Genomic DNA, 24,127 nt, shown 5'->3' on the forward strand with positions numbered 1-24,127 from the left:
CTGTCACTCTGCCCCTCTCCCCTGCTTGTGCTCTCTCTTTCAAAATAAACATTAAAAAAGAAACTTATCAGGAACAGACAGGTTTTTTGTTTGTTTACTCAAACTCTGAAAATATAATCTTCACTGTCGTAAGATTCCTTTAAAAATGTGATGATGACTGTAGGTGGTGAAATGCTTTCAGTGACTCATAATTAGATAACACCCAGCTTGGGAAGAAGAGTAAAAAAGTACTTTTTACTAGAGAAAATGTAATGAGATGTTGCCATCAACTTAGGGCAGCATACTAGCACTTTACAAACATAAAATTGCAGCTTTACAAAAATCCGACTTAGTACTTAGATTTGAATACCCTAATTTTATATACTTAAAGTCTTTAATTAAAAATAAAAACAGCAACAACTCAATTGCAAGTTGACAAACAGGGCAAAATTCCTGGCCAAAAATAGTCATTAAAAGCTAACACATAGTTACAAAATGTATTTTACGTTGACTTTTTAAAAGTGAAATTTTGTGTTAAAATCATAAAATATAAGGCCTAGAATAGAAGCTATTAATTATGCTGTAACGTTGCATACTGGCTTCGGGTTGCTATTTTACTGGTATTTACTCTGTATGCCGTATCTATGTGGTCTGACATTCCTTCTTCCTACTGAGAATTTCCTAGAGTGAGGACGGTGCCATTTCTTTAACTATTCAATGATCATACAAGAAGCAAAAGTACAGCACGGGAAGATAATCTTTATTATATTTTAAATAAAAACAGAACAGATAGCAAGTTCACGAGGTATTTTTGATTATTATTCCTTTAAAATCAGGCCTCAATAACAATAATCAAAAGCAAGCCTTAACTGCACAGATATTTTGGTCGCTATTATAATCTTCAAGGGCACAAAAGCCAGCAGCGCAAAGTAAGATGAAGGTAATGGCTATGAGAATTTTTGACGTGCCAAAAATGTAGCTCCCCACATGAAACTCTACCCTTGTATTTTCTTAATGTAATCTTCTTAAACATTGAACAATTACTGTTACACAGCAACATATCAAACATGCACATAGTATTCCTACAAGAATACTATGTTAATATTGTCAGTATTAATACTAAGCCTTTCCTTCCCCTCAAAATGCAATGAATCATGGTTCTCCTCCCTATATATTAGTGTTAGTGGTAATATGCAAAATTATTTTTGTTTTCCGGGCTAAATAACCAGATTGACTTCGCGTTTGGTGACCAGCTGTGTACCCTAATTTTTCATCTTTTATCTTCTTACTAAATTTAACTACATTTTATAAGCCCTGAGATATTCATTAACCTGCTAATGATTGTATACTTTGAATTTATACTTTATTCCACTCAATTTGAACCTCATGTAATAAGTATTTAAATTATTTACAGATGGTTGTAACTAAAGCAATGACAAAATTTGCTACCTGTCTAGTTATACTGCTAGTAAGGCCTTTAACTAAGAGTTGCATATTTTATGCGCTTTTTTTTTTTTTTTTTTACTTGCTGGAAGCAGTTCTTAAAATGACATCTCTAATTCTCTGTCAGCATTAAGTGCTTTTCATTTTGCTTACTTCTACATGGATAATCAGATTCCTTTTCTTCTTGTAAAACAATTCTTTTTTTTCTGCCCTGAACATGTTAGTTGTTCAACTGAACAGGTGCCAAAAGGAACTCGGAATTCGCACAATACATTGAGAACTATAATGTTAACAGAGAAATATACATATAATAGGAATTCAATAAATGTTAGCTCTACATGAAATTAGTCCATTGTAAGGCAGCTGTTAGTGTCATGTACTTTTCATCACGAGGTTTGTTTCACCACGGAATGCAAGTTACCAGATTTAATTGGTCCTCACATGTAAATCTAAGAGTTTGAAATTTAAAAAAACATTTTGACAATCCTCAGAAAAAATAAACAAGTCAATGATGGCTGTTACTGTAATAATAGCTGGTACGGAAGAAAACTATTTTCCAGTAAATTAGATAGATGTACAACTAAGGAGAAATCAAAAACTAAGAAGTGTTAGCTAATTATCATTTTCTCCACATTTATCTTTGCAGCATTTTTTTGTTCATATACTTATCCCTGTTAACTTCTCTGCTGAAAGAGAATTTTATTATCTGAACAGATTTCCCCATCTCCTTACGCACATGTTAGTGAAAAGCCGGTGTAAATAGAAGATTGTATTTTCATGTCATGCCATATTTGTTTTTGTTTTTTGCCAACATTAAATTTTTCCCATGTAAATGATGCTGTGTAGAATGAGCTAATCTGCCAACTTACTATGAGATGGCTTTTGCTTAGAATATTCAGTTTTTGTTGAGAGCTTTTGAAGCCTATTGCACGCTTGTCATCTAATACATTAACAAGTAACTATTACTCTTTTTAGAAAGGATACACTGACAAATTCTTAATTTAACGGCTTTGGCCGGACATTTTTACTGTGTCACAGGACAATAGCAATGGCAAAAACATTGACAATACAGTTCATGGTTCGGTTCTCCCATCTCACAGTACAGGTTCCTGAAACACACACAAAAAAAGACTTTGAAATATTAGCAAAATACTGAAATTGCCAAAATATCAAATATTACTAAAATATCTCATTGGTTTTAATATCTTATTTCCTGCAATTTGTTAGATCTTCACATTTTGTATTTGTCTGAGGCATGCTTGTTCCTAGGTACATAGCAATCCGGTTGATAGCCTTTTCAAAATTTAATTAGAGATAAATAAGCGTTTGATAATAAGTGCACTATGTGGCTTTACTAGAAGTTGGATTTTGTGTGAATCAGCTTAAGGTCTCTTACCATCAGATGTAGTATCCCAAAAACATGAACTGGCTGTGTGAAAGCCATATGCACTCCTCTGGACCACCGCACAGGTCACTAAAAATAAAGTTGCAGAATGAGAACACTTACAAGCAAAGGAAAAGATATGTAAGATCTGAGTGTTTGAGTTCAGGCTCTAAAAGCTGTAAAATAACAGAAAACAAACATTCGCTGAATAGATTAGAAAAAATAAGTCCTCTTGATTACCGCCATGATTTTGCCTCCACTGGATCCAGTCTGTTGCCCATTGCCATAACTACTGGTGATTGTAGTGCAGGAAAAATCTGGGCCAAATCAGGTGCCTCATTCCATGGGCATAATCCAGACACAAAAATGAAGAAAAGATGACACTGGCTACACAATTACTGTGTGGCCCCTCACAGTCCTACACAGAAGGAGGCACAGAGCTACTGACAGGAAAACAGTGGGGCCGAGTGGGCTTCCCTGGAAAGAGGTAGCTGATGCAAATGCAAAAGGTGCTGCTGCAAAGGACAAGTAGGTGATTGCTTTTGAGTAGTGAAAGATCTCCATCTTTTAGGTATTACTATATATTATCTTTGGAGGCATAAGCCAGAAGCCCTTCATATCCTATTAGGATTCAACTTGTGTATCATTCATTTACATGCTCTAAATTCAGAAAAGACCATGAGGACATAGGGGAACAGACTAGTGAGGAAGGACATGAATACTTACCGATATATTTATAAGCTTTTCCCAGCTTAACCAAATGTGTTAAGGACTGTTCCACGATGCTTGCAGTCCATTGGTTGATGTTATTCTGGTTATAATCTTCACCTCCCAAGACCCCATCTATACACTAAAAGGGCAGAGGACAGTTAAAGACATATACAAATCCCAACAAAAGTTTATTCATAAACATTTATAACCCCCAAAAGCATCTTAGAAAATATGCATCTGGTAAATATTTATTATGCACTGCCTCTGTTTTAGAATTTTCAACGCATATTTCCTGCACATATTATCTCACTCTGTGAGATACTATGGGCCATATAAAGATAAATATGACATGGCCTCTGTTGTAAAGAGCTAGCAGAGAAGCTAACAAAAGAAATCTGTAGCCCAAGAAAGACTAATCAAAGATGGTAAGTTATCTCATAAAAGGATTATGGAGGGAACGTGGAGACGAAGAAAGGGTGATATTAATTGGTTTAAAGAATGGCTTTGAAACAGCTGGGATTTGAAGTAGGTTTCAGATGCTAGAAACAAAGGATGAGGCTAATTTAAAAACAGAATTCTCATGTGTAATAATTACATTTTCATTTATATTATGTAATTAACTTAGCTAGAAAGCTCGCACCTCCTGCCACTAAAAGTAAATCAACAAAGAGCATTTTTCAGGTGCTCTAGAACAAGCCAGTTAAGTAACTTTCTAGTGCCCACTCACATCCACTTCTGATATCTAAGAGCACTGGTTTAGTATCACAAGCTTAGTTGTAAGGTCGCTTCTGCCCACCTAGTCACTGTGACCTTTTGTCAGTGACTTACATGCGTTATATCCACATCCAGAGGTATCTCACAACCTCTTAGAGCCCCTATTTTCCTAATCCTGAAAGTAAAGATAACGGCCTCATCTTATCAGGTTGTTGTGAGGATGGGGTAAGATCATGAATGTCAAGTGCTCAAGCACAGTGACTGTGACAGAGTAAGCACATATGCAATGTTAGAGATCACCCTCATCATTATTGCTGCTGCTGTTTTACTTTTTCTGGCTTCATTAAGATGTAAGTGACATAGGGGTGCCTGGGGGGCTGAGTCGGTTAAGCGTTCGACTTCAGCTCAGGGCATGGATCTCGTGGTCCGTGAGTTCGAGCCCCGCATCAGGCTCTGTGCTGACAGCTCGGAGGAGCCTGGAGCCTGCTTCTGATTCTTTGTCTCCTTCTCTCTCTCTGCCCCTCCCCCACTCATGCTCTGTCTCTCTCACTTGCAAAAATGAATAAATGTTAAAAAAAATTTTTTAAAGATGTAACTGACATAAAACATTGGGTAAGTTCAAGGTGTCCAATGTGATGATTTGATACACAATAATTTGATACACGTACATATTGTGAAATGATAACAGTAAGTTTAGTTAACATATCCATCTCCCCATGTAGTTATCACTTTTTGCCTTCACGGTGAAACATTTAAAATCTATCTCAGCAACTTTCAAGCATACAATTCAGTATTGTTAACTAGAGCCTTCATGCTGTACTACATAGTTCTAATACATGATTCTGAACTATTAAAATATGGCAGGATTTTCAGGTGCCTGTCTGGCTCTCAAACCTTGAGTTGATCTAGCTGTACAAGGCCAGTCCTGGGTGAGTTCTGGGTGAGCTTGTGCCCTAGAACATTCAGACAGGCGAGGCACTGTCTCAGCATGGACTGAGGAGGTGCTCAATGTCCAGAGGGCAAGCCAACCTAGCCCAGACTAAAGGCAGGTAGGGCCTGTTAGGACACAGACCTAACCACCATACCTACAATACAAGGTTGCCTTCTGGGCCAACTCATTTTTTTTTCTAGGATTTGGCACAGTGAAAAATGACTCAGGACTATTAAGTGTTTATAAATACCTTACCCACAGTATAGTCTGGATGTGATATGACTATAATAATTCAAGTTCCTCTGCCAGAACTGATTCCCAAATAGAACTTCTTGTCTGTTTGCCTACTAGGAGGACCAGATTTCATGTTTCAAATAATTTTCTTAAGATTTTGATTTAGCATCATATCAGTGTCTAGAAGATGTTAAGTGATTATTTTTCAATTATATTGGGCTAAAAAAGCATATTTCTACAGTCTTTTGACATATACAAATAACTTACAGACATAAAAGTGTGGGCGTGTGAGATACACATACACACATACTTTTATAGCATTAACATTTAAAATAATATTTGGCCTACTGGAATACAAGTTCTTCCATTCAAAAGACAGACCATCAGTTTTAGAAAAAGGAGACCAGTGTTCTAGACTAATACTCCAACATCACTTTCAGAGTTAGCCCCAGGATGCCTGATAGTATACAACAAAACATAGAGGTACCCCTATAGAGAGCAAATATTAAAAATCTTGTTTTAATACTAAGGTTTATAACTTTGTACTGAAAGTCAACAGAACAAGCTTCAAGATGAACAAGATGTGTAACTCACCTCTTTAACAATATTGTGAGCTTCATCAACATTGAAGCCAACCTAAGAAGGGTGGGGGGGAACAAAAGATACAGCTACTTTCAACACAGACTTCCTTTTATTTGTAGATGTGATGACACACAGAATACCCTAGGCTGGCCTGGACAGGTGTTAGTGACAGCAGACCATAGCGGTGAGGGGTAACATCAGGTCTATGGAGGCTGCTAATCCCACCTAGAACACTTCCAAAACTTCTAAAATTGCAGAATGTGTTCCCCACCTCCCTCCCTCGAGATTTTGATTCATTAGGTCTGGGGCACAGCCTGGGCAACCATATTTTTTTTTAAAGAGCTTTAACTGGTGATTTTGATGAATGCCCTAGGATTGATAATGTTTGTATTATAAAGCTCAGGAAATCGCAGGAGGAGATGAAGATGTATACACAGACATCAGTATATAGGAAATGGCTACAGCAAAGTGAGAATGAGGTGGTCCACGAGAAGAGACTGATTAATAGATGGTTTTCAATTTTTTTTTAACTTATGCTGGGCAACAACGTGGCTTTCCTGAATTAAAGATAATGAACATGGTTGATCATTCTAAATTAATGTCACTTTAATACTATAATAGGTCTGGCAACTTAATCCTTGCTGTGGAGTGGCTTGATAGAATTCTGAGTTAAAAGCAACTATTAATGACATCCAAGTGTCCTGGAGTAGAGAACTAGGCTATGTGATAAGACTGTAATCTAAACCAAAACTCTTCAGGTAATACATGAGTTGTTTCCATGGAGACAAGGTGCTTTATGACATGACCATTTCTGTAAGTCCCACTATGAAACTTAAAACTAGTTCAAAAAACAATTCTGGGAATAGGTATCATCTCAAGCACAGATTTAAAATATTTTCAAATCATTTAATTACACCACAGACTTCCCCAACAACAAAGGGATAAAAATATTCTAAACAATTAGGATTATGAAAACAGCTCTCACCTTTTGACCCTATGAAAATGATCATTTTATCTTAAGATAAGGTCATTTTGAAAAGTGGCCTACAAATTAAATGATGTTCCTTTCACTTCAATTTGGAAGGTCAGTAAATCATCAGGTAGTACTGGGTACCATGGTGACACGTGTAATTGTATTTCTCTTTATATTTAGGAAGTGCAGCAGTACAGAACCCTCTTGGGAGTCAGGAGACTAGCACTTGTTGCGGGATATGTCTGAGAGTGAAATTGCTTGTGCCTCAATTTCTAAAATAAGAATACTTTCCCACTAACCTACATCACAGAACGAATGAAGTTAAATATGGTTGTAGCTTCTGCGCAGTGTCACATCCCAAAGACGGATGAACCAGAAGCCCCTTCCACGGGTCTAATAACACGCTATTTTCTGTGGCACCTCCTCCAGGTGCCTACTTTTATCTCACTGCATCATTCACCTGTGGCTACCATGGGACAGAAAATGTCTTTGTCTATTCTGCCCTTCAGACTTGTCACAGGTTATTCTGGGATCCGACAGGCCTCATCCTCCTAGTGGTTAAGTGAAGCCAGAGTTGTAGGTGTTTGTCAGAGGCCTGGGTTCAAATGCAGCATCTGTCATTCCTGGCAGCTTTGACTCTGGGCAAACCACTTAGCCGCCATGAACGTCAGAGTCCCTACCAGTAACAGGAAGGTAACAACAGACACCATGGAGTTCCGGTGAGATGCCGGGAAGCCCGAGTCAGCAAGCAAGGGCTCGTAATCCATGAAGCACCTCCTTCCAGTCCACCCAGACGAGGGTGCCGGGCAGGGGGCTCTGCCACCTGCTTTGGGGACGCCAAGGGGCAGAGGAAGCCGCCCGGCAGACCGGTTTCTAAGACCCGTCTCGCAGACGGGCGGCGCCCGACACCCCATCCCCACCCCCCACGCACCCCGAGTCCGTCCTTCCACCCCTGGGTCCCGGTTCCCCCGCCCGCCCCGCGCGCTCTTAGCCGCCCCTGCCACCCCGGCTCTCAGCCCACCCTCAGGACCTCGGGGTCGGTGGCCGGGCCGAGCCAGGCGGGGCGGGTCCCGGCCCTGAGGGGAGGACCCGGGCCCGGAGGGCGCCGCACCCCAACTCTCGCGGCCGCCTGGCGCCGGAAGACCACCCGGCGGAGACTCCGCGCCGAGGCGGGCGGGGGCGGGGGGTCGCTCGCGGGTGGCCGAGGGGCGGTACCTCGTCGCAGTGGCGATGGTACTCCTCCATGGTGGCGCGTAGTCTCCTGCGGGGCGGAGCGATGGGCTGGTGGAGATCCGCGGCCGCGCACTGGCCTTCTAGGAGACTCCGCCCCCATGCGTGTATCGGGGCGGCCCCCATGAGAGCCCCGCCTTCGTGTAGAAAAGGCCCCCCCCCCCCCTCGTTGGGAGCACGGGCAGGGTTCTGCGCGATGGGAGGCATCTGTCCCGTTGCTTCCGACCTCTCTGGAAACAAGAGATGGGTGTTAAAGAGCTGGAAACTGTGACAGTGTGGTCAGATGGGGAGACCTAGCGTCAGTCTAGAGTCCGCAGGATTGCTTGAGTCCCCACTGCTGTGTTTATGTGCACGTATTCATGTCATTACCATCTAGCCAACAATTGTAGGTAATGTAATAATGGACAAGCCGCTTTGGTTTGTCCACTTACTAGCTCCGTTACTTGGGTGAATTGACCTCCTACAGCCTCGTGTGAAAACTTAAATTTATACCTATTTCACGGTTGATTGTGAGGATCAAATGAAACGCTCTGTACATAACTCCTAAAAGTAAATGCTCCTACGCTGGTCCTCCTCAATGACTATGTGAAAAGAAATATGTGATTCTAGGACACAGGGTACAAATATCCTGAATTAAATTCACAATTTAGCAGAACAATGATTACATTTATCTAAAAATTACTAACTTCCAGATGATCTTAAGGACTTCCTCATTTAAACTTGGAATAACCCAGCAGGTTTGTTTCTGGTACCATTATCCCATTTTTCAAGAACAAACTGAGGTACAGGGAGTTTAAGTAATTTGCCAAACTTTACAGATCCAGTAAGTAATAGAAGGATTTAAACTCAGGTAGTCTGGTGGTATCACCCAAGTTCTCAACCTAAATTAGTTTTCTATTGCTTCTATAACAAATTATTATAAATTTACTGGCTTGAAGCAGCACAAACTTACTACTTTACAGTGCTGGAGTTCAGAAGTCTAAAATGGGTCTGCAGGACTATGTTCCTTCTGGAAGCTCTACGCCCAAATCTATTTACTTGTTTTTTGCAGCTTCTAGAAGCTGCCTGCATTCCTTGGCTCATGACCCCTTCCTCCATCTTTAAAGCTGGCAATTTAGCATCCTTTCTCCTCTCTGACCTCTACTTCCATCCTCCTACCTTCTCCTTCTGTCTCCTTCTCAAGGCCTTAACTTAATCATATCTGCAAAAGTGCCTTTTGCTACATGAGATAACATATTCACAGGTTCCAGGGATTCAGATGTCAGCATCTTTTGCGGGGTGGGGTGGGGGAGTGGGCACATTACTCAGCTTACCTCAACCGCTATTCCATTTTACTCACTAAAATCAAAGTTGGAAGGTTCATTGGTAATCTAGTCAAACTCTCTTATTTTACAAGTAAAACTGGACCTCAGAGAGGTGCAAGTAACTTGGACAAGGGTACGTAGGTATTTACTGGACCCCTGGGCTTCTGAGTCTCAGGCCCTTCCATCTCTGCTCTCATTTTATGAACTGTTTACTTGATCATGTGCAGTTTGTTACTGGTTCTCCTAAACTGTGGCTCATGTCAAAGCTGCTGCAGAAAAGCTGCATTTGTACTTCATAGAGGAGGAAGACTATTTCTCCTGTTTCAAGATATTTTGTATACCAGAGTTATTATACTGAAGTCATTGCAATATGGTGACAGAGATTATGCCTACTTGTTTTCTGGCTGATAGTCCTTCAATTTCAAATCACAGAGAAACAGCTAATTCCCATAAGAAACCTTTTCTAGAATTAGTATTTATTTCACTTCAAAACTATTCTTCATCTTTGAGAACCAGAGTTCATTTTTCAAGTTTTGAGGTACCACTTTGGGAATGAAAAATTCTGTATACTTGAACAAGACACTTAAAATCACAGTTATTAATGTTCTCACTAGGAGACCACCATATGTTATGTAAATATTGAGGGAACTCTCCAATTTGTAATGCTAACCCTGCTTTGCTGTGGGTTCCGTTTCAGGCATCTGCTTCTATAATCCTTTTGTTTCTAGTATGTGAGCTACTCTGAGTCAAGATTTTCACACAGTACTGTTTTAAGGCCTTTATGATATCTGGTCCCAATATGATAACATGAATTTTCTTCCATAGCACAAGCCGTTATTACAAAGGAAAATTGCATGGTAATACATTTCTCTGAATTATCAAGAGTAAAATGCTAATTTTTAAATTGCTTTATTTAGGGGCACCTGGGTGGCTCAGTCGGTTAAGCATCCAGTTTCAGCTCAGGTCACGATCTCATTGTTTGTGGGTTCGAACCCTGTGTCAGGCTCTGTGCTGATTGTTCAGAGCCTGCTTCGGATCCTCTGTCTCCCTCTCTTTCTCTCTGCCCCTCCCCTTCTCACGCACATGTGCTCTTTCTCTCTCTCTCAAAAATAAATAAACATTTAAAAAATTGCTTTACAGGAACACTTGGTGGCTCAGTCGGTGAAGTGTCTGACTTTGGTTCAGGTCATGATTTCATGGTTCGTGGGTTTGAGCCCTGCATTGGGCTCTGTGTAGACAGCTCAGAGCCTAGAGTCTGCTTCAGATTCTGTGTGTCTCTCTCTCTCTGCCCTACCCCACTCATGCTCTCTCTCTCTCTCTCAAAAAGAAACATTAAAAAAAAATAAAAAATTGCTTTACTTAGAATGAAAATGGTTCAACAATGGACAGGAAATAGAAGATATAAATGGAGAAGTTACTATGCTCATATACACTTTCTCTCAAAAGCTGGTCACCAATGTAGATGTGTGAGGAGAAAAGTCCTACCTATGAGGATTGTTCTGCTATGGAATTAGTCTTTGGAGGATTGAAAAGAACAGGATTTGAACCTTGGCTGCAAATCAGAATCCTAGGAGGAAGTTTAAAAAATTACCTAGACTAGACTCCACCTCCTGAGATTCGGATTTAATTGCTCTGGAGAGGACGCTGGCATCAGTAATTTTGCAAAAGCTTCCCCCCTGCCCCCGTGATTATAACATGCAGTCAGGGTTGAGAACACTTGGTGGAAAATCCTTTCTTTCCCCTTATGGAAGTCATTAAAACAAGGTAAGATCTCCTGGTAAGATTTAAATACAGCTCTGCAGGAAGTTAGAACAATAAATTATATTAATTCTTGGAGCTTTTTTGTGACCTATGATCTGGTCATTCATTTATTCATCAAAGGTTTACTTAGTACCCACTGTGTGCCAGGCATTGTGTCAGAGCAGTGGTTATCAATCAGGGGAGATTTTTTCCCCTTCCAGGCTCCTGCAAACATTTGATAACATCTGGAGACATTTTTTGACTGTCATCATTAGAGTAGATGCCACGGGTACTGCTAAACATCCCACAATGCATAGGACAATGCCCCACAACCAAACTTATTTTACACACAATAATAGTGTTGAAGTTGAGAAACCCTGTGTTAGATAGGGGTGAAAATAGAGACAGGAAAAATTCTGTGTCTCTATGGCATTTATATATATTTTTATGTACATATGTATATGTGTGAATAGGATGTCAGGTAGTTATAAGTGTCACAAAGATGATTTAAGCAAAGTAAGGGAATAAAGTATGATGGAGGAGAGGCTATTTTGGGTGAGGTGATAAGAGAAGGCTCCTCTGAAAAAAATATTTAAGCAATCGTTTGAATGATGTAAAGAAGTTAGATGGGAACTTGAAAGTTAGATGAGATAGGAAGGGAATGGTCCTAATTTCAAAGTGAAACCAGTTATGGTTTCTAGCTACATTCAGCCCTTGGAAGCATGAGCAGAAGAGTAGGATCAACCAGGGTTGGGGTTTTTCCAGGTGATTTTAACTGAGGAAGAGAGGATCATGGGATTTGAACGCATTTTCAGAGGAGGGTCTGTGCTAATAGATCACGGATTCCAAGTTGGGTAAGTAGCAATGAACAGTGAAAAAGTAACAGGGTCCTTGCCTTCAAGATCCAAACGGGGTCAGAGAATTGCTTCGGTGAGGGTTTTAGAAGAAGTGATATGGGAAGAAAGAGAGTGAGGGTCAGAAAGTTGGATGATTGAAAAGAAAATATTTTTAAGGCCAAGATCCAAGAATCAAGGAGGATCCTTTCCTACTTGGTGCCTCCTTTATATCGTACTGTGGGCATGGAAGCCGGGTGGGGGTGTGTGTAAATGAGTTACTAGGAGTATAAGAAGCTTTGTATTGGTGTCACAGCGAGGGGACAGTGTGCTTATCAGCTTCTTCCGGCTTTTATTTGATGCCTTCCTTTGGCTTTTTGGTATTTGGTATTTGAGGTCGTCTCGACCCTGAGGTCGTCTCAGGGGACATGAGTGAAGAGGGTAGCTGAGTACAAAGCCTAGTGTACTGTACCACGATTAGCACATTGGCTAGAGGGAAGTAAACAGGAACCAGGGAAGAAACAGAAAGACTTTCCTTTACAGGTTGATGCCTTTCCTGCAGACTCATAGATTCTATATGAGATATCTAGCTTATGTTTTTTCCTCTATTTTCTGTCCTTGTCTGTGCCATGATTTTTTATTGTGATTTACTTCTTGTTCGTGTAGCTAAAGGTGAAATTACATTTATGTCTCTGGTACGTTCTGCTTGTTCACACAGTCGCGAGACAGTAATAAGAATGTTTTGGGCTAAGGTTTAGAGGATTCATTTATTTGTGCGTTTTGGCCCCTCCTCGTGCCATTTCTAGCAAAGGTGGTAAGGTCTGAACCATTTGTTGAACTAAAATTTTTACTTATGTCATGGGCAACCCACGCCCCATCTCAGGCACAAATCACAAACTTGAATTGAAGCAAATCTCAGGACTCAGAATATTTCCTTGCATCACAGAGGGGAAACAAAGTTTCTTATTTAGCGTCTCTCTCTTTTAGTGGAAATGCTGACCTTTTGATTCAGGGTATGGAATCTGACCCTATTGTCTATTATAGTGCTTTATTGCCTTGAAAGGAACCATAAACTGGTTAAGAAATAAATGTACTTCATGAGTCAGTTCTGTACTGATTCACAGAAAGAACAGGTGCAAGGAAACCTATTAAGTCTCACCCAGCTCTTAATTTCTGTGATTCTTCTAAACCATGTCTCATAAAGGACATTTCATGATGATTTTGAAGAACTGAAATAAGGTATTTACAAGCATCAAAATGCCTTCATTAAGTTTAGTCATTTTGCTCTTCAAAAATCTACATCCTTATCAGAAGAAATAATTCACTGTCCAGGTTTATGTGATAATGAACCTCTTCATAGTCAAAGGACATTATAAATATTTATTCATAGACCAGATGAGAACCTTTAAAGTGGTTAATTTTAAAGCAAAGCAACTTTTGTACAGGGAGAAAATGACACTGAATATGAACAGAATGAGCATTTGTGCCGTGGTCTCCACATAATAAAGCACTTGCTAAGCACTAATGCTAATCATGTATGTTTATTCAACACATGATCCATCCCTGGTTTTCAAACGCATAATCAAATATAAACATATATAGATTGACCTCAGTTGACACTAAGGGATTGTGCATATACTGTATTTCTCATTGTAAGAATCATCATTACATACCATCCTCCTTAGGTAAAGATACGGATGATACAGATGTTGAACAATGTGCTGAGGCAGTATGATTAAACACATTTTCTATTCCTCTATTCTAAGGTATAAAAATTAGGGTTCAGGGGCGCCTGGGTGGCTCAGCTGGCTAAGCGTCCAGCTCTTGATTTCGGCTCAGGTCATGATCTCATGCTTGGTGAGGTCAGAGCCTGCCTGGGATTCTCTCTCTCCCTCTCTGTCTGCCCCTCTCCCCCTCAAAATCAACAAACAAACTTGAAAAAACTAGGGCTCAGAACTGATGGAAATATTCAAGGCTCAACTGTCTCTTTCCAGACACAGACAAGGGCATGGAGAACAAAAAAAAAAAAAACTGTTCGGGAAGGGTTTTCTGCCCACTAGGTCTTACCTCTGTTTCACCCCTAGTTAATGTTTGATGGAATGGCAGATTCAGAGCCTGTGAATCCAGAACTTTCCTGTCACTATCTGCATTTTGCTTCCCACTTCACTGAGAAGTGGAATCCATCATATAAGGCCTCCTTTAACTCCTTGCCCACTGACATAAGAACACATATGATTGCCTTGCTGTTCTTTGCTTCTCTTAGATGTGGTAATCCCAGTTCTTTGACACTTATTCTTTTTTTCTTACAGACTATGGAAAGATGTTTTTCTTCTTTATCCTTTGCTTTTCATCTCACTCCCTCTAGGGCTTATTGTAACTGCCCACCTGTTTGTCTTGTATCTCTCACTCAAGTGTAAACCTCCTGACTAGGGACCAGGTCTATTCTGCTCCTTGTTATATTTCTAGAGTGGAGATCAGTGTGTGATTCAGTAAATGTTTTTGTTTTCTGATGAATGAATGAATGAGAGCTAAGAGGCGTGTGTGGTGGGGCAGAGTGGTGTTATGGAACCAGAATGTTCTATGGTTCAATTTCAATTATTTTGTTCCTTTTGAAGTCCCCTATGTTAATCTTTACTGATAAGTTGTCTTTCGTCAACAAAGCAGTGGTATCAATGGAATACTTACCTGTAGTTGCTCGTTTACTTCTAGGTCAACAGTCTATGTTCTTGACCACTTGTCAAGTTTATGGCATTCATACTGTGCCATGCTACCAAAGGACTGCTAATGTGTAAATTTCTCAGTAAATTATTTTTCAGAAAGTTCAGTAATAAAACTCGAGAAGGGGAAGCTGCAGGAGAAAATGTTTTGATAGAATTATACTTACTTATTCCTTCATATTTACTGGAGCATTGCATAGTATATGTTAGATACCAATGACATGGTTGGACATAGTGTGCTTTTCCCAAAAGAAAAGCATTCATCCGCTTACATATACACAGAAAGTGAAGGTCAGCTTCAAAAAACAGTATGTCATCCACTAGGGGAAAAAATTATTTAAGGCCTATCATTTAGAGTTTATATTTGAGGTCAAAATAAAATGAATCATTCACTTCCACCTATCACACACCACATTGTGAATTTTTCTTGAAGAGAAAGTAGGAGGAAAAAGCAGCATAAAATCTGTTTCTATGTCACCTTTACCTCTGAAGCCTGAAACAAATTTCGGTGCTTTGCCTTTGCCCAGTAGACTTCGATTTTTTTTTTTTTAATATATGAAATTTATTGTCAAATTGGTTTCCATACAAGACTTTGATTTTTTTAAACCTGTAATAAAATTAAATACATATTTTTATTTTAAATAACTATATCAACAAATGTTCTTAGATGGCGTGCTATGTTGTAGCACTAGCCTGGACTTTAAGGGATGGGGGAAGCAAGGAAGGTGATGCTTTAGCTCAGCTGACTCGTGGAAGAGGGCAGATGGTAACCAGGCTAAGGGCAGTGAAACTGCCAGGAAGAAGTAACAGAATGTTCAAAAGCATGAGGCATGAAAAAGTACAATGTATGCGGAAGACTACAAATGCTTCCATTTGGCTAGAGAAAAGGTACATGTGGAAATATAAAAGTGAGAGTCCTGCATATGGCGGTGTGGGGGGGGGGATATGCAGGGTGTGGAGAAGAAGGAGCACAGATGTTGAAATACTAGGAAACATTCACATCTAAGAGATGGGCAGCAGAAGAGCCCCCAAAAAGACAGAAAAAGCAATTATAGAAGAAGTGATATCACACACTGAAAAACCCACAGGGCGGTACAGTAGGTAAATTACAGTAATGAGTAGTTTTTCACCCCTCCTTATACCTATTCCTATTATTACGTAAATTTTCAGTGCCCTCCCACTCTGACTCTAGGTTTGATCATATGATATACTTTAACCAATGGAATGTTAGCAGATGTAACCCAAACATATTTGAAAAGCAGGTTGTACAATTGGGCCTATATTGTTGCATCTCTGGTCTGAGAAGGACTAGCCCCAGTAACTCATTGGGCACAGCAGAAGGATAAACCACCACCAGCTAAGCCTAGCCTAAATCAACCAACCTGCCCCTGATCTGCATACTTGTGTTGAAATAATCAGTTATTGTTTTTTTTTATTTTTGTTTTTGTTTTTATTTTTATTTTTGAGAGAGAGAGAACCTGAGTGGGGGAGAGGGACAGAGAGAGAAAGAATCTTAAGCGGGCTCCATGCACATCTGGCTCAATCCCACCACTCTGGGATCATATCCTGAGCCAAAATCAAGAGTTGGACACTCAACTGACTGAGCCATCCAGTCGCCCTTCAATGATTGTTGTTTTAAGCCACTAACTTCTGGGGTGGTTTGTTATGCAGCAAAAGCTGACTAATACACAGTTTCAAAGAGAGAGTGATCACTGGTGTGGAATGCCAGAGAAAGAATTATGAATTGAATTATGTGATTAGAAGGATTCTGCTGACTGTAATCAGAGCTGTTTCAATGAAGTGGTGTGGTCAGAGGATTTGACGCACCTGCAGAGGATTTGAAAAATATAAAGATAACACAGTCTACCATTTTGTGGTGATAGACTGCGAATGCAGTGTGGAGAGATAGAGGGCAAGAGCTAGAGGAATATGGATAGTAGAGATGTGAGTGCTTTTATATGCTCAGGAGACAGAATCAGCAAAGAAGGAGTGGTTGAAAACATAGGAGAAATAGGGAATGACCTATGCAAAGTGATCCCTGAGCAAGTAGAAGGAGATGATCACTAACACAAAGAGGAAATCGCCTTGGTTAGAAAAAGGGATTCTTCTCCACTGAGCTGGGAAGAGAGAAATAAGGGTTGGAAAAAAGATAAGTTTCCAGGAAAGAAGGGAGAAGAGAAAGGAAAGTGAAACAAGTAGTGCCCATATTATGGTTGCTGTATAAGTACAAAAGGGTATTGGTTTGGGGACTTTGCAAAGTCACATTACAAACAGTGAGAAGAGTGATAAACCTTAATTGCTGCTATTAGGTGAAGAGAAGAAAGACTTACTCCAGAATGGAGTAAAGCTCAGGATGTTCTACCAACTAAAGCTGAAGATAAGTTTATACCGGTAAGAATACATGCTTGTATGCTTTCTCTGGATAGGCTTTGTAATTCAGGTCTAGGGGTAAGTGGGAAGTTGGAGGGATTCTAGTTTGGAACACTGCAGGGCAGTGTGATAGAAGGCAAGATATACTGAATAGGAAAGGAAGTCGTGTCAGTACAACTGTGTGATGCAGCCATGAGCAACAGAAAATCTTTCCATATGTAATAGCTTAAGTAAGTAAGAGATTAGTTTTCTGATCCAACAAAAAATCCTGAAGAATGGATCTAGGGTCATGGTGTAACTCCAGTGTCGTCATTGTAACATCAATATATTGTTCTTCTTCATCCTTGTCACGTGGCTTTGATCTTTGTGGGTGCAGTATAGCTGCTGAACAATTGCATCGTTACATCTGAGTTGCAGGCAGGAAGGAGGAGGGAGTCAAGGGCTTTCTCTTAACGAAGTTTTCTTCAGGAAGGGAAGCATTCCACTGTGACTTCCCATAACCTCTTTGGACATAATTGTATCACATTGCAACCCTTGTTGCAAAGGAGACCAGAAATTCAAGGTCTCAATTTTCCAAACTCTATTGGACAGGGAGGCTCAGGGAGGAGGGGTTTGATATTGAAGTGAACTTAAGGTAGAGTGTCTGCTACAGAAGTGAGATCAAGAAAGAGCTGGCACACTGCAAGAAAGCGGAGAAACCAAAGGTAGAAACGTTCACCAAATTTGAATATCAGATATGGTGAAGATAAGAGAAGGTTAAGTGCTATTGGAGGTTAAAAATTGTGGGGTGAAGGAATTTAGGGAATGAGAGGTGATCATTGAAGAGCCCATGAGGGGAAATGTCCTTCAAATTCAGAAGGTTACAAAAATTAATGCTAGAAGGAATCTTCCATATGGATATTGACATTTCTCAAAGAAATGGACGGACTTGGGGCTTGAGTAAAGTACAAAGTTACTATTGCTAATAAAGAAAATAATATCTTTTTCTGTATATTACATCCGTAAAGAAAACAAGTTCTGTTGCACATGTTTATTTTTTTTTCCAATATATGAAGTTTATTGTCAAATTGGTTTCCATACAACACCCAGTGCTCATCCCAAAAGGTGTCCTCCTCAATACCCATCCCCCACCCTCCCCTCCCTCCCACCCCCCATCAACCCTCAGTTTGTTCTCAGTTTTTAAGAGTCTCTTATGCTTTGGCTCTCTCCCACTCTAACCTCTTTTTTTTTTTTCCTTCCCCTCCCCCATGGGTTTCTGTTAAGTTTCTCAGGATCCACATAAGAGTGAAACCATATGGTATCTGTCTTTCTCTGTATGGCTTATTTCACTTAGCATCACACTCTCCAGTTCCATCCATGTTGCTACAAAGGGCCATATTTCATTCTTCCTCATCTGTTGCACACGTTTAAAACCTGCAAGAAGTCAGGATGACTCCCAAGAAAATCAGACAGCAGGTTCAAGAGCAAGTTAATATTAACTGATCATGTCATTAGCTATTGCTCAAGATAATACCTTAAACAATAACCATCTATAATGTCTTAGAAGTCTCTTGATTGGCTTGGCGACCTGTGTTTTGCCAATGTGGGTGGTGTCAGTTTATTTCAGCTTACCTCATTCATACATCTCTGGTCAGCTGTCTGGTCTAGGGCAGCCTCAACTGGGATGACAAGGCTCTGCTCCCTGTGCCCTCTCACCTTCCATCAGGTTAGCTGGGACTTACTCTCATATAGAAGAATGAGTCCAAGAGAGAAAGCAGAAGGATGCAAGGTTTCTTGCCACCTAGGCTCAGAATTAAAACAGTATCACTTTTTCTGCATTGTGTCTCAACTTGGCCCCCATTCAAAAGGTGGAGGAAAGGACTCCACCTCTTAATGGGAGGAGCCGAAATATCACAACGCAAAGGGCGTAGATACAGGAGGGGGAGAATCGGCGCCATTTTTGCGATCAATCTACCACATTGTTTGTTTCGTTGAGTCATTTATTGAAATTCATGACCATGATAAATCTGACTGTATCTACTTCCTGAAAATAAGCATAAATGCTTACAGCTTGACTAAGTGGCTTCTCTTAGATTACTTAGACGAGATGGCTTGAAATGGGAGTAGGTGGTAGTCATAAATATGAATGGCCATAAGCCACTTAGAAGTTTGAATAGTTCTTTTTTTTTCCAGGTTGAATTGCCAGCTCTAGTAGCTACTACACATACTGAAATCTTTTACCATTTCTCTCATCTCAGCAGCCATGTAATAATGTACAGACTCACCATTGAGTTTCTTGGCTCTCATGTGCCTAATTTATTAAGCCACTTGTTAGAACACTGGTGAAGCTCAGGCAGACAGTTATAGCTTTCTGCCATTTCCACGAGAGTGCTGAGAGAGGGGAGAGAACTTTTTGTAAACCCAGTGATCCTTCACACGTCCGACACAAACAATATCAAACCTGGTGTTCTCGAAGCTGTGACTACCAAATGTTCTCCTGACTGTTCTCCAGTCAGAGCAAACACACGTCCATCTGTGTCAGCGCAGCTCATTCTCTCCCTTCCTCTTCCCCTCTCCTCTCGTCCGCTCTCCAAGTTAGCTCTGTGTGAACACAGGTTTAGGAAAGAGTAAAAGCAGAACACTGGCCTGCTTTCCCTGGATGAGTGAGTTTCTCTAACAATGACGCTTCCAAATGCCACAAAGAAGCTGTTGTCAGGTTGTGGGACCAGAGTGGGAACCCAACTCCCTCACCAATTGTTCTTTGATGCATCACTTCAGGAGCCATGAAACAGGGGAGATTTAAGAGCAGGAATAGCACTTCACAGAGTTCACTGAAACAATTTTTCCCTTGAAAGTCACTTTATTTTTGGTGGTACTTTCCATGCCAGTGTGTTTAAAATGTCACTGAATCAAGCTTTTTATTAACTTGTCAGTGTATCCAAAGTGTTCCACAGAACCTCCATGGGGGATTTTCTTGTCTTTTAAACCTACACATTGCCACATAGGCTTTCCTCCCTAATTAGCATTGACAGGTTCTCTTTAGTGGAACTATCCCACTCTCAGAGTACAAGAGGGAACGTGTGGGTGGAAATAGATTTGGATCATTTGCTAGACATGGAAAGAGAAACCAACAGTGCTAATGGCATATGGCTGTGAAGGGAATATTGAACGAGTAAGTCCAGGGCAGTGAAGTCATACAAGTCAACAGTGGATTGAGGTAATAACACAGGCTGCTCATTTCAAGAGAACTGGAACATCTTGGATGCTCTGGGGACTGAGATTTTCCCCAACTCAGGGTCACATTACTGAGTCCACAACCTTAGTTCACATTGTGGAATCGGAGAGTGTTCTGTGGCTACTATTACTCAGCGTATGGAAGTCTCGGCTAGTCAGTTTCTTGGTGTCTGGGTGTTTCCCAGAACACACCTTCCTTGATTCCGCTGATTTGTATGGCCCTGCACTCTGGATGCCCATTTGGTTTCCTGCCCTTTTCCCCATTCCAATGTACTTAAATTTTGAAGAGATCATGAAAAACCTTCATATTACTAGAAATTCATTCACTTAGCCTCAGGTAACATCCAAATTCATTTGATACCCACAGAAATAGGCTAGGAACCTGTTAGGTAGTTTTGGTAGAGTCAGCCCTATTCTTTTGCCCAGAAGACTCCCATCTTTGTAGCATGATTTGGAGATGTTAGACCCTGCCTACCACTCAGACATTTATATGAACAGCTTTCAAGCAGACCCCAGGTTCCTATGATTAAAGAATCATTTTGACCAGATCTAAGTTTAAAATAAAATCATCTGCAGTTTCCATTCAAATTCCATATTGTACCCAAACATGGTATTAAAAGTTAAGATCGTGTACTGTCAGGCCTCTGGTTTCAGCTTTAACATGTAAATAGCTTGGACATTGCCACTGTCATCCTTATGACAAGAAAAAGCTGAAATAAAAAATCAGTGATTTTTCTTGGACCCCTCAGAGAACTTAGGTTACAGGGCAAACCACCACCCCCAGAGAGAGGTGAATCCAGAGTTACAGCCGAGATCTGTTTACCTAGAGCAGAAGTGGCTACAGCCTTAAACTCGTAGGAATACTTACATGGTAATTTTGAGGAACTGACAAGAGGCTGAGTGTGGACCAGCAAGAAATTCCTGGGGATGCAGTCTTGTGGGGGGCCCACACATTTTGGGGATTTATCTCCAAGAACTCCACCAGTTTCTCATGGTGAAGAGCTGAAGAAGATCCCCTGATAGCTCTGACAGTGAAAGGGGAAAGAGTAACCATTGTGAAATATGCCCAGAGTATTCTCTCTGTGACAAAGGCCTACTCTGCGAAGGGAATGACTTTACCAGAGTCTTCTCCCACTTTGAGGAAGGGCATTTCTCCTACTCCATTCCAATCTAGACTTCCTTTCTTACCTAAGAGGAGAAAAATAAAGCTAAGAAATGCTTGTGAAGGCCACAACCCAGGGACATAGGCCCATTAAAAGAACTGAGATTTCATCAAAAGCTTACAGAATGCTTTTGCTCGCCAACACCTTACTAGCACACCAACAGGGCTCCAGTATAATAATGGTGGATTGTAGCCGAAAGAGCAGCAAGGAGACTGTCTGAGGAGGAGTACTTACGGAAGCCCAAAGTCAACAGGGGAGGCAAAAACAAGGACACTGGAGGACTTTGAAGCCTCTAGCCCCTGCAGCTACAGCGAACATTAAACAGAGCCCAACTTCTAGCCAGATTAACACGAAACCTCACACAAAAGGCCTGTTTGCCAGAGTGCCTATTATCTAGATAGCACGTCTGGCTTTCAAGAAAAAATTCAAGCTATGTTACAAGGCAATAAAAATCACAGTCTGAAAAGACAAAACAAACGTCAGAGCCACACTTGGTTCTGACACAGATTTTTGAATTATCAGCCAGTGGGTTTAAAATAACTATGATTAATATGTTAAAGGCTATAACGGATAAAACAGACAACATACAAGAGCAGATGAGTAATTTGAGAGGTGGTAAGTCTAAGAAGGAGTAAAAAGAATGCTAGGAAAAAAAAGCATTGTAATAGAAATGAAAAATTCCTTTGATGGGCTTATCAATAGACTGGACATGGCCAAGGAAAGAATTATTGAGCTGGAACATAGGTCAGTAGAAACTTCCCAAACTGAAGTGCAGAGATAGCACACTGTTTGAAAACCTTCAGCAACATATAAAATAATAATTTTCACTATAATTATACTTACTAAGCAATTTAAGCAAATTATATTTACCAAGCAATTAAAACAAATTTTGAAGAAATACGAAATTGTGTAAGGATCATGCCTTCCGATTGAAAAACTGTATTGGTCCATAAAATGTTTCCATAACCTGATTACTCATAATGAACTAATTTCAAAAGAGGAGGAGGATTTCTAGCAAAGGTATTAATTAGTGTTTTATTTGAGACAACTGGAATTATTACGGAAGCAGCCTATGCATATTGCTTCAGTTGTTTTAGTAGAAACTAAATAACGATGGCTTTAACAAGAAGGAAGTTTTATTTCTCTTCCATATGAAAGTCCAAGCTGATAGAACAAAAGGATAAGGAAGCCCTGGTGAACAGAATTATCAAGAGACTCACATACCTTTCTTCCTGCTGTTCTACCCACCCCTTGGGTGTTTTCCTCATCTGCAGATTCAAAGGAGACTCATCATCACCATGTCTGTTTTAACCAATGGGTGAAAAAAGGGAATATGAAGTAGGGGCCAGGTATCTCCTTTGTATCCTAGAGATGCACACTGGCACATGGTAGCCACAACTAATTGAAAAGTGGAGGTTTCTAGCACTAAAAAGAAAAAGAAAGAATGAGTACTGGATACATTTAGCAGTCCAGGCCACAATCCATTCTCTGGCCACCCAAGCATTCATGAATACCACTTTTTCCAGGGAAAAAAACACAGCCATGTGGTTACCTTATCTAACTCAAGACTCAGCATCCCTGGGTGATGCATAGTTCTTTTTTTAAAGTGTTATTTAAATTCCAGCTAGTTAACATACAGTGTCATATAAGTTTCAGGCATACAATATAGTGATTCAACACTTCAAGGTGATGCATAGTTCTGTTAGGTTTGCATGTAACTTCTCGTGTTCTGGTAACCTTCAGACAAATAATCAGCCTTGTCACCGTCCAATATAACATGGTGAGGAGGGATAGGATAACCACAGTTATAGCTTTTATTCTGGAAAGAGGAAGAATGGGAAGGACAAGACACTCTTCATCCATGGCAGTTACCAAATTCTGCTGCACAGATACTGTGGGAAGTTCCTGTCCGGGCAGTGGAGTGCCACCGGGTTCTACTCTGGGAGTGACTCCCTTGTCTCTTATTCTGGAGGGCTACATTTGAAATGGGTATCAGAAAGTATACCCTTCCAGGGGGTTGCAAAATTCTTTATATCTCAACTTCTGCTGGTACATATTTGAGGGAGTAGGGGTTGTTTTAGGGTTTAAAGAGGTTTTGTCATTATAATTCTACCAAGAATGTCAGAAAAGTGCTAGTTTATTTGCTTTCAGTCAATTCCATGCAAAAATAATCAAGGACAAGTAGTTCTTACATTCGCCAGCACTTTTGTTTACTAGCCTCTGTACTCAACCCTTGTCACCTTCCTCAATGATTTTTTCTTCTTCCTCAACATCATGGTGGTGGCTACCTTGAAGTTACTTGCAGCAGTGAGCTTGGGAGTGAAGGCAAAACCCTTAATCTGAACTTTCCTGCTAGTCTAGCTCCTATCGCCTGACAGAGAACAGTCACATGAGATGCTCGTGAGAAAGGCTTTAGAGCCAAGTCTCATCTCAATGGTGTTGGGAATACGGAAGCAGTTGTTACTCCAAAGGTACCAAACCTCCAATTATCCAATTTTCAATTTAGGTAGCAGACTACAGGCTGCAAGCATCTCTTGGTGGAACTGTATCTCCTTTCACCTTTGCAAATTGGTTAACCCTTGACTATGTTCAGTTCTTGACTGTAG

At 40.4% G+C, this 24,127-nt stretch overlaps 1 protein-coding gene across 2 annotated transcripts; it reads right to left on the reverse strand.

Moving 5' to 3' along the window:
* Window positions 1-718: 718 nt before the first annotated feature.
* Window positions 719-8,319, reverse strand: DYNLT3 (dynein light chain Tctex-type 3). 2 transcript variants are annotated; one of them, XM_049643674.1, is made up of 5 exons: window positions 8,167-8,319; window positions 5,991-6,032; window positions 3,533-3,656; window positions 2,819-2,896; window positions 719-2,531 (listed from the first exon to the last, which is right to left on the reverse strand). In XM_049643674.1, exons 1-5 carry the CDS (start codon window positions 8,305-8,307, stop codon window positions 2,455-2,457), a joined length of 462 nt encoding a protein of 153 aa, XP_049499631.1. In that variant the 5' UTR covers window positions 8,308-8,319; the 3' UTR covers window positions 719-2,454. The 2 variants fall into 2 exon arrangements, with proteins under 2 accessions (XP_049499631.1, XP_049499633.1); XM_049643676.1 differs by lacking the exon at window positions 5,991-6,032.
* Between the last annotated feature and the right edge of the window lie 15,808 nt (window positions 8,320-24,127).

Source organism: Panthera uncia, chromosome X, assembly GCF_023721935.1.
Source record: "Panthera uncia isolate 11264 chromosome X, Puncia_PCG_1.0, whole genome shotgun sequence".
Classification (NCBI taxonomy): domain Eukaryota; kingdom Metazoa; phylum Chordata; class Mammalia; order Carnivora; family Felidae; genus Panthera; species Panthera uncia.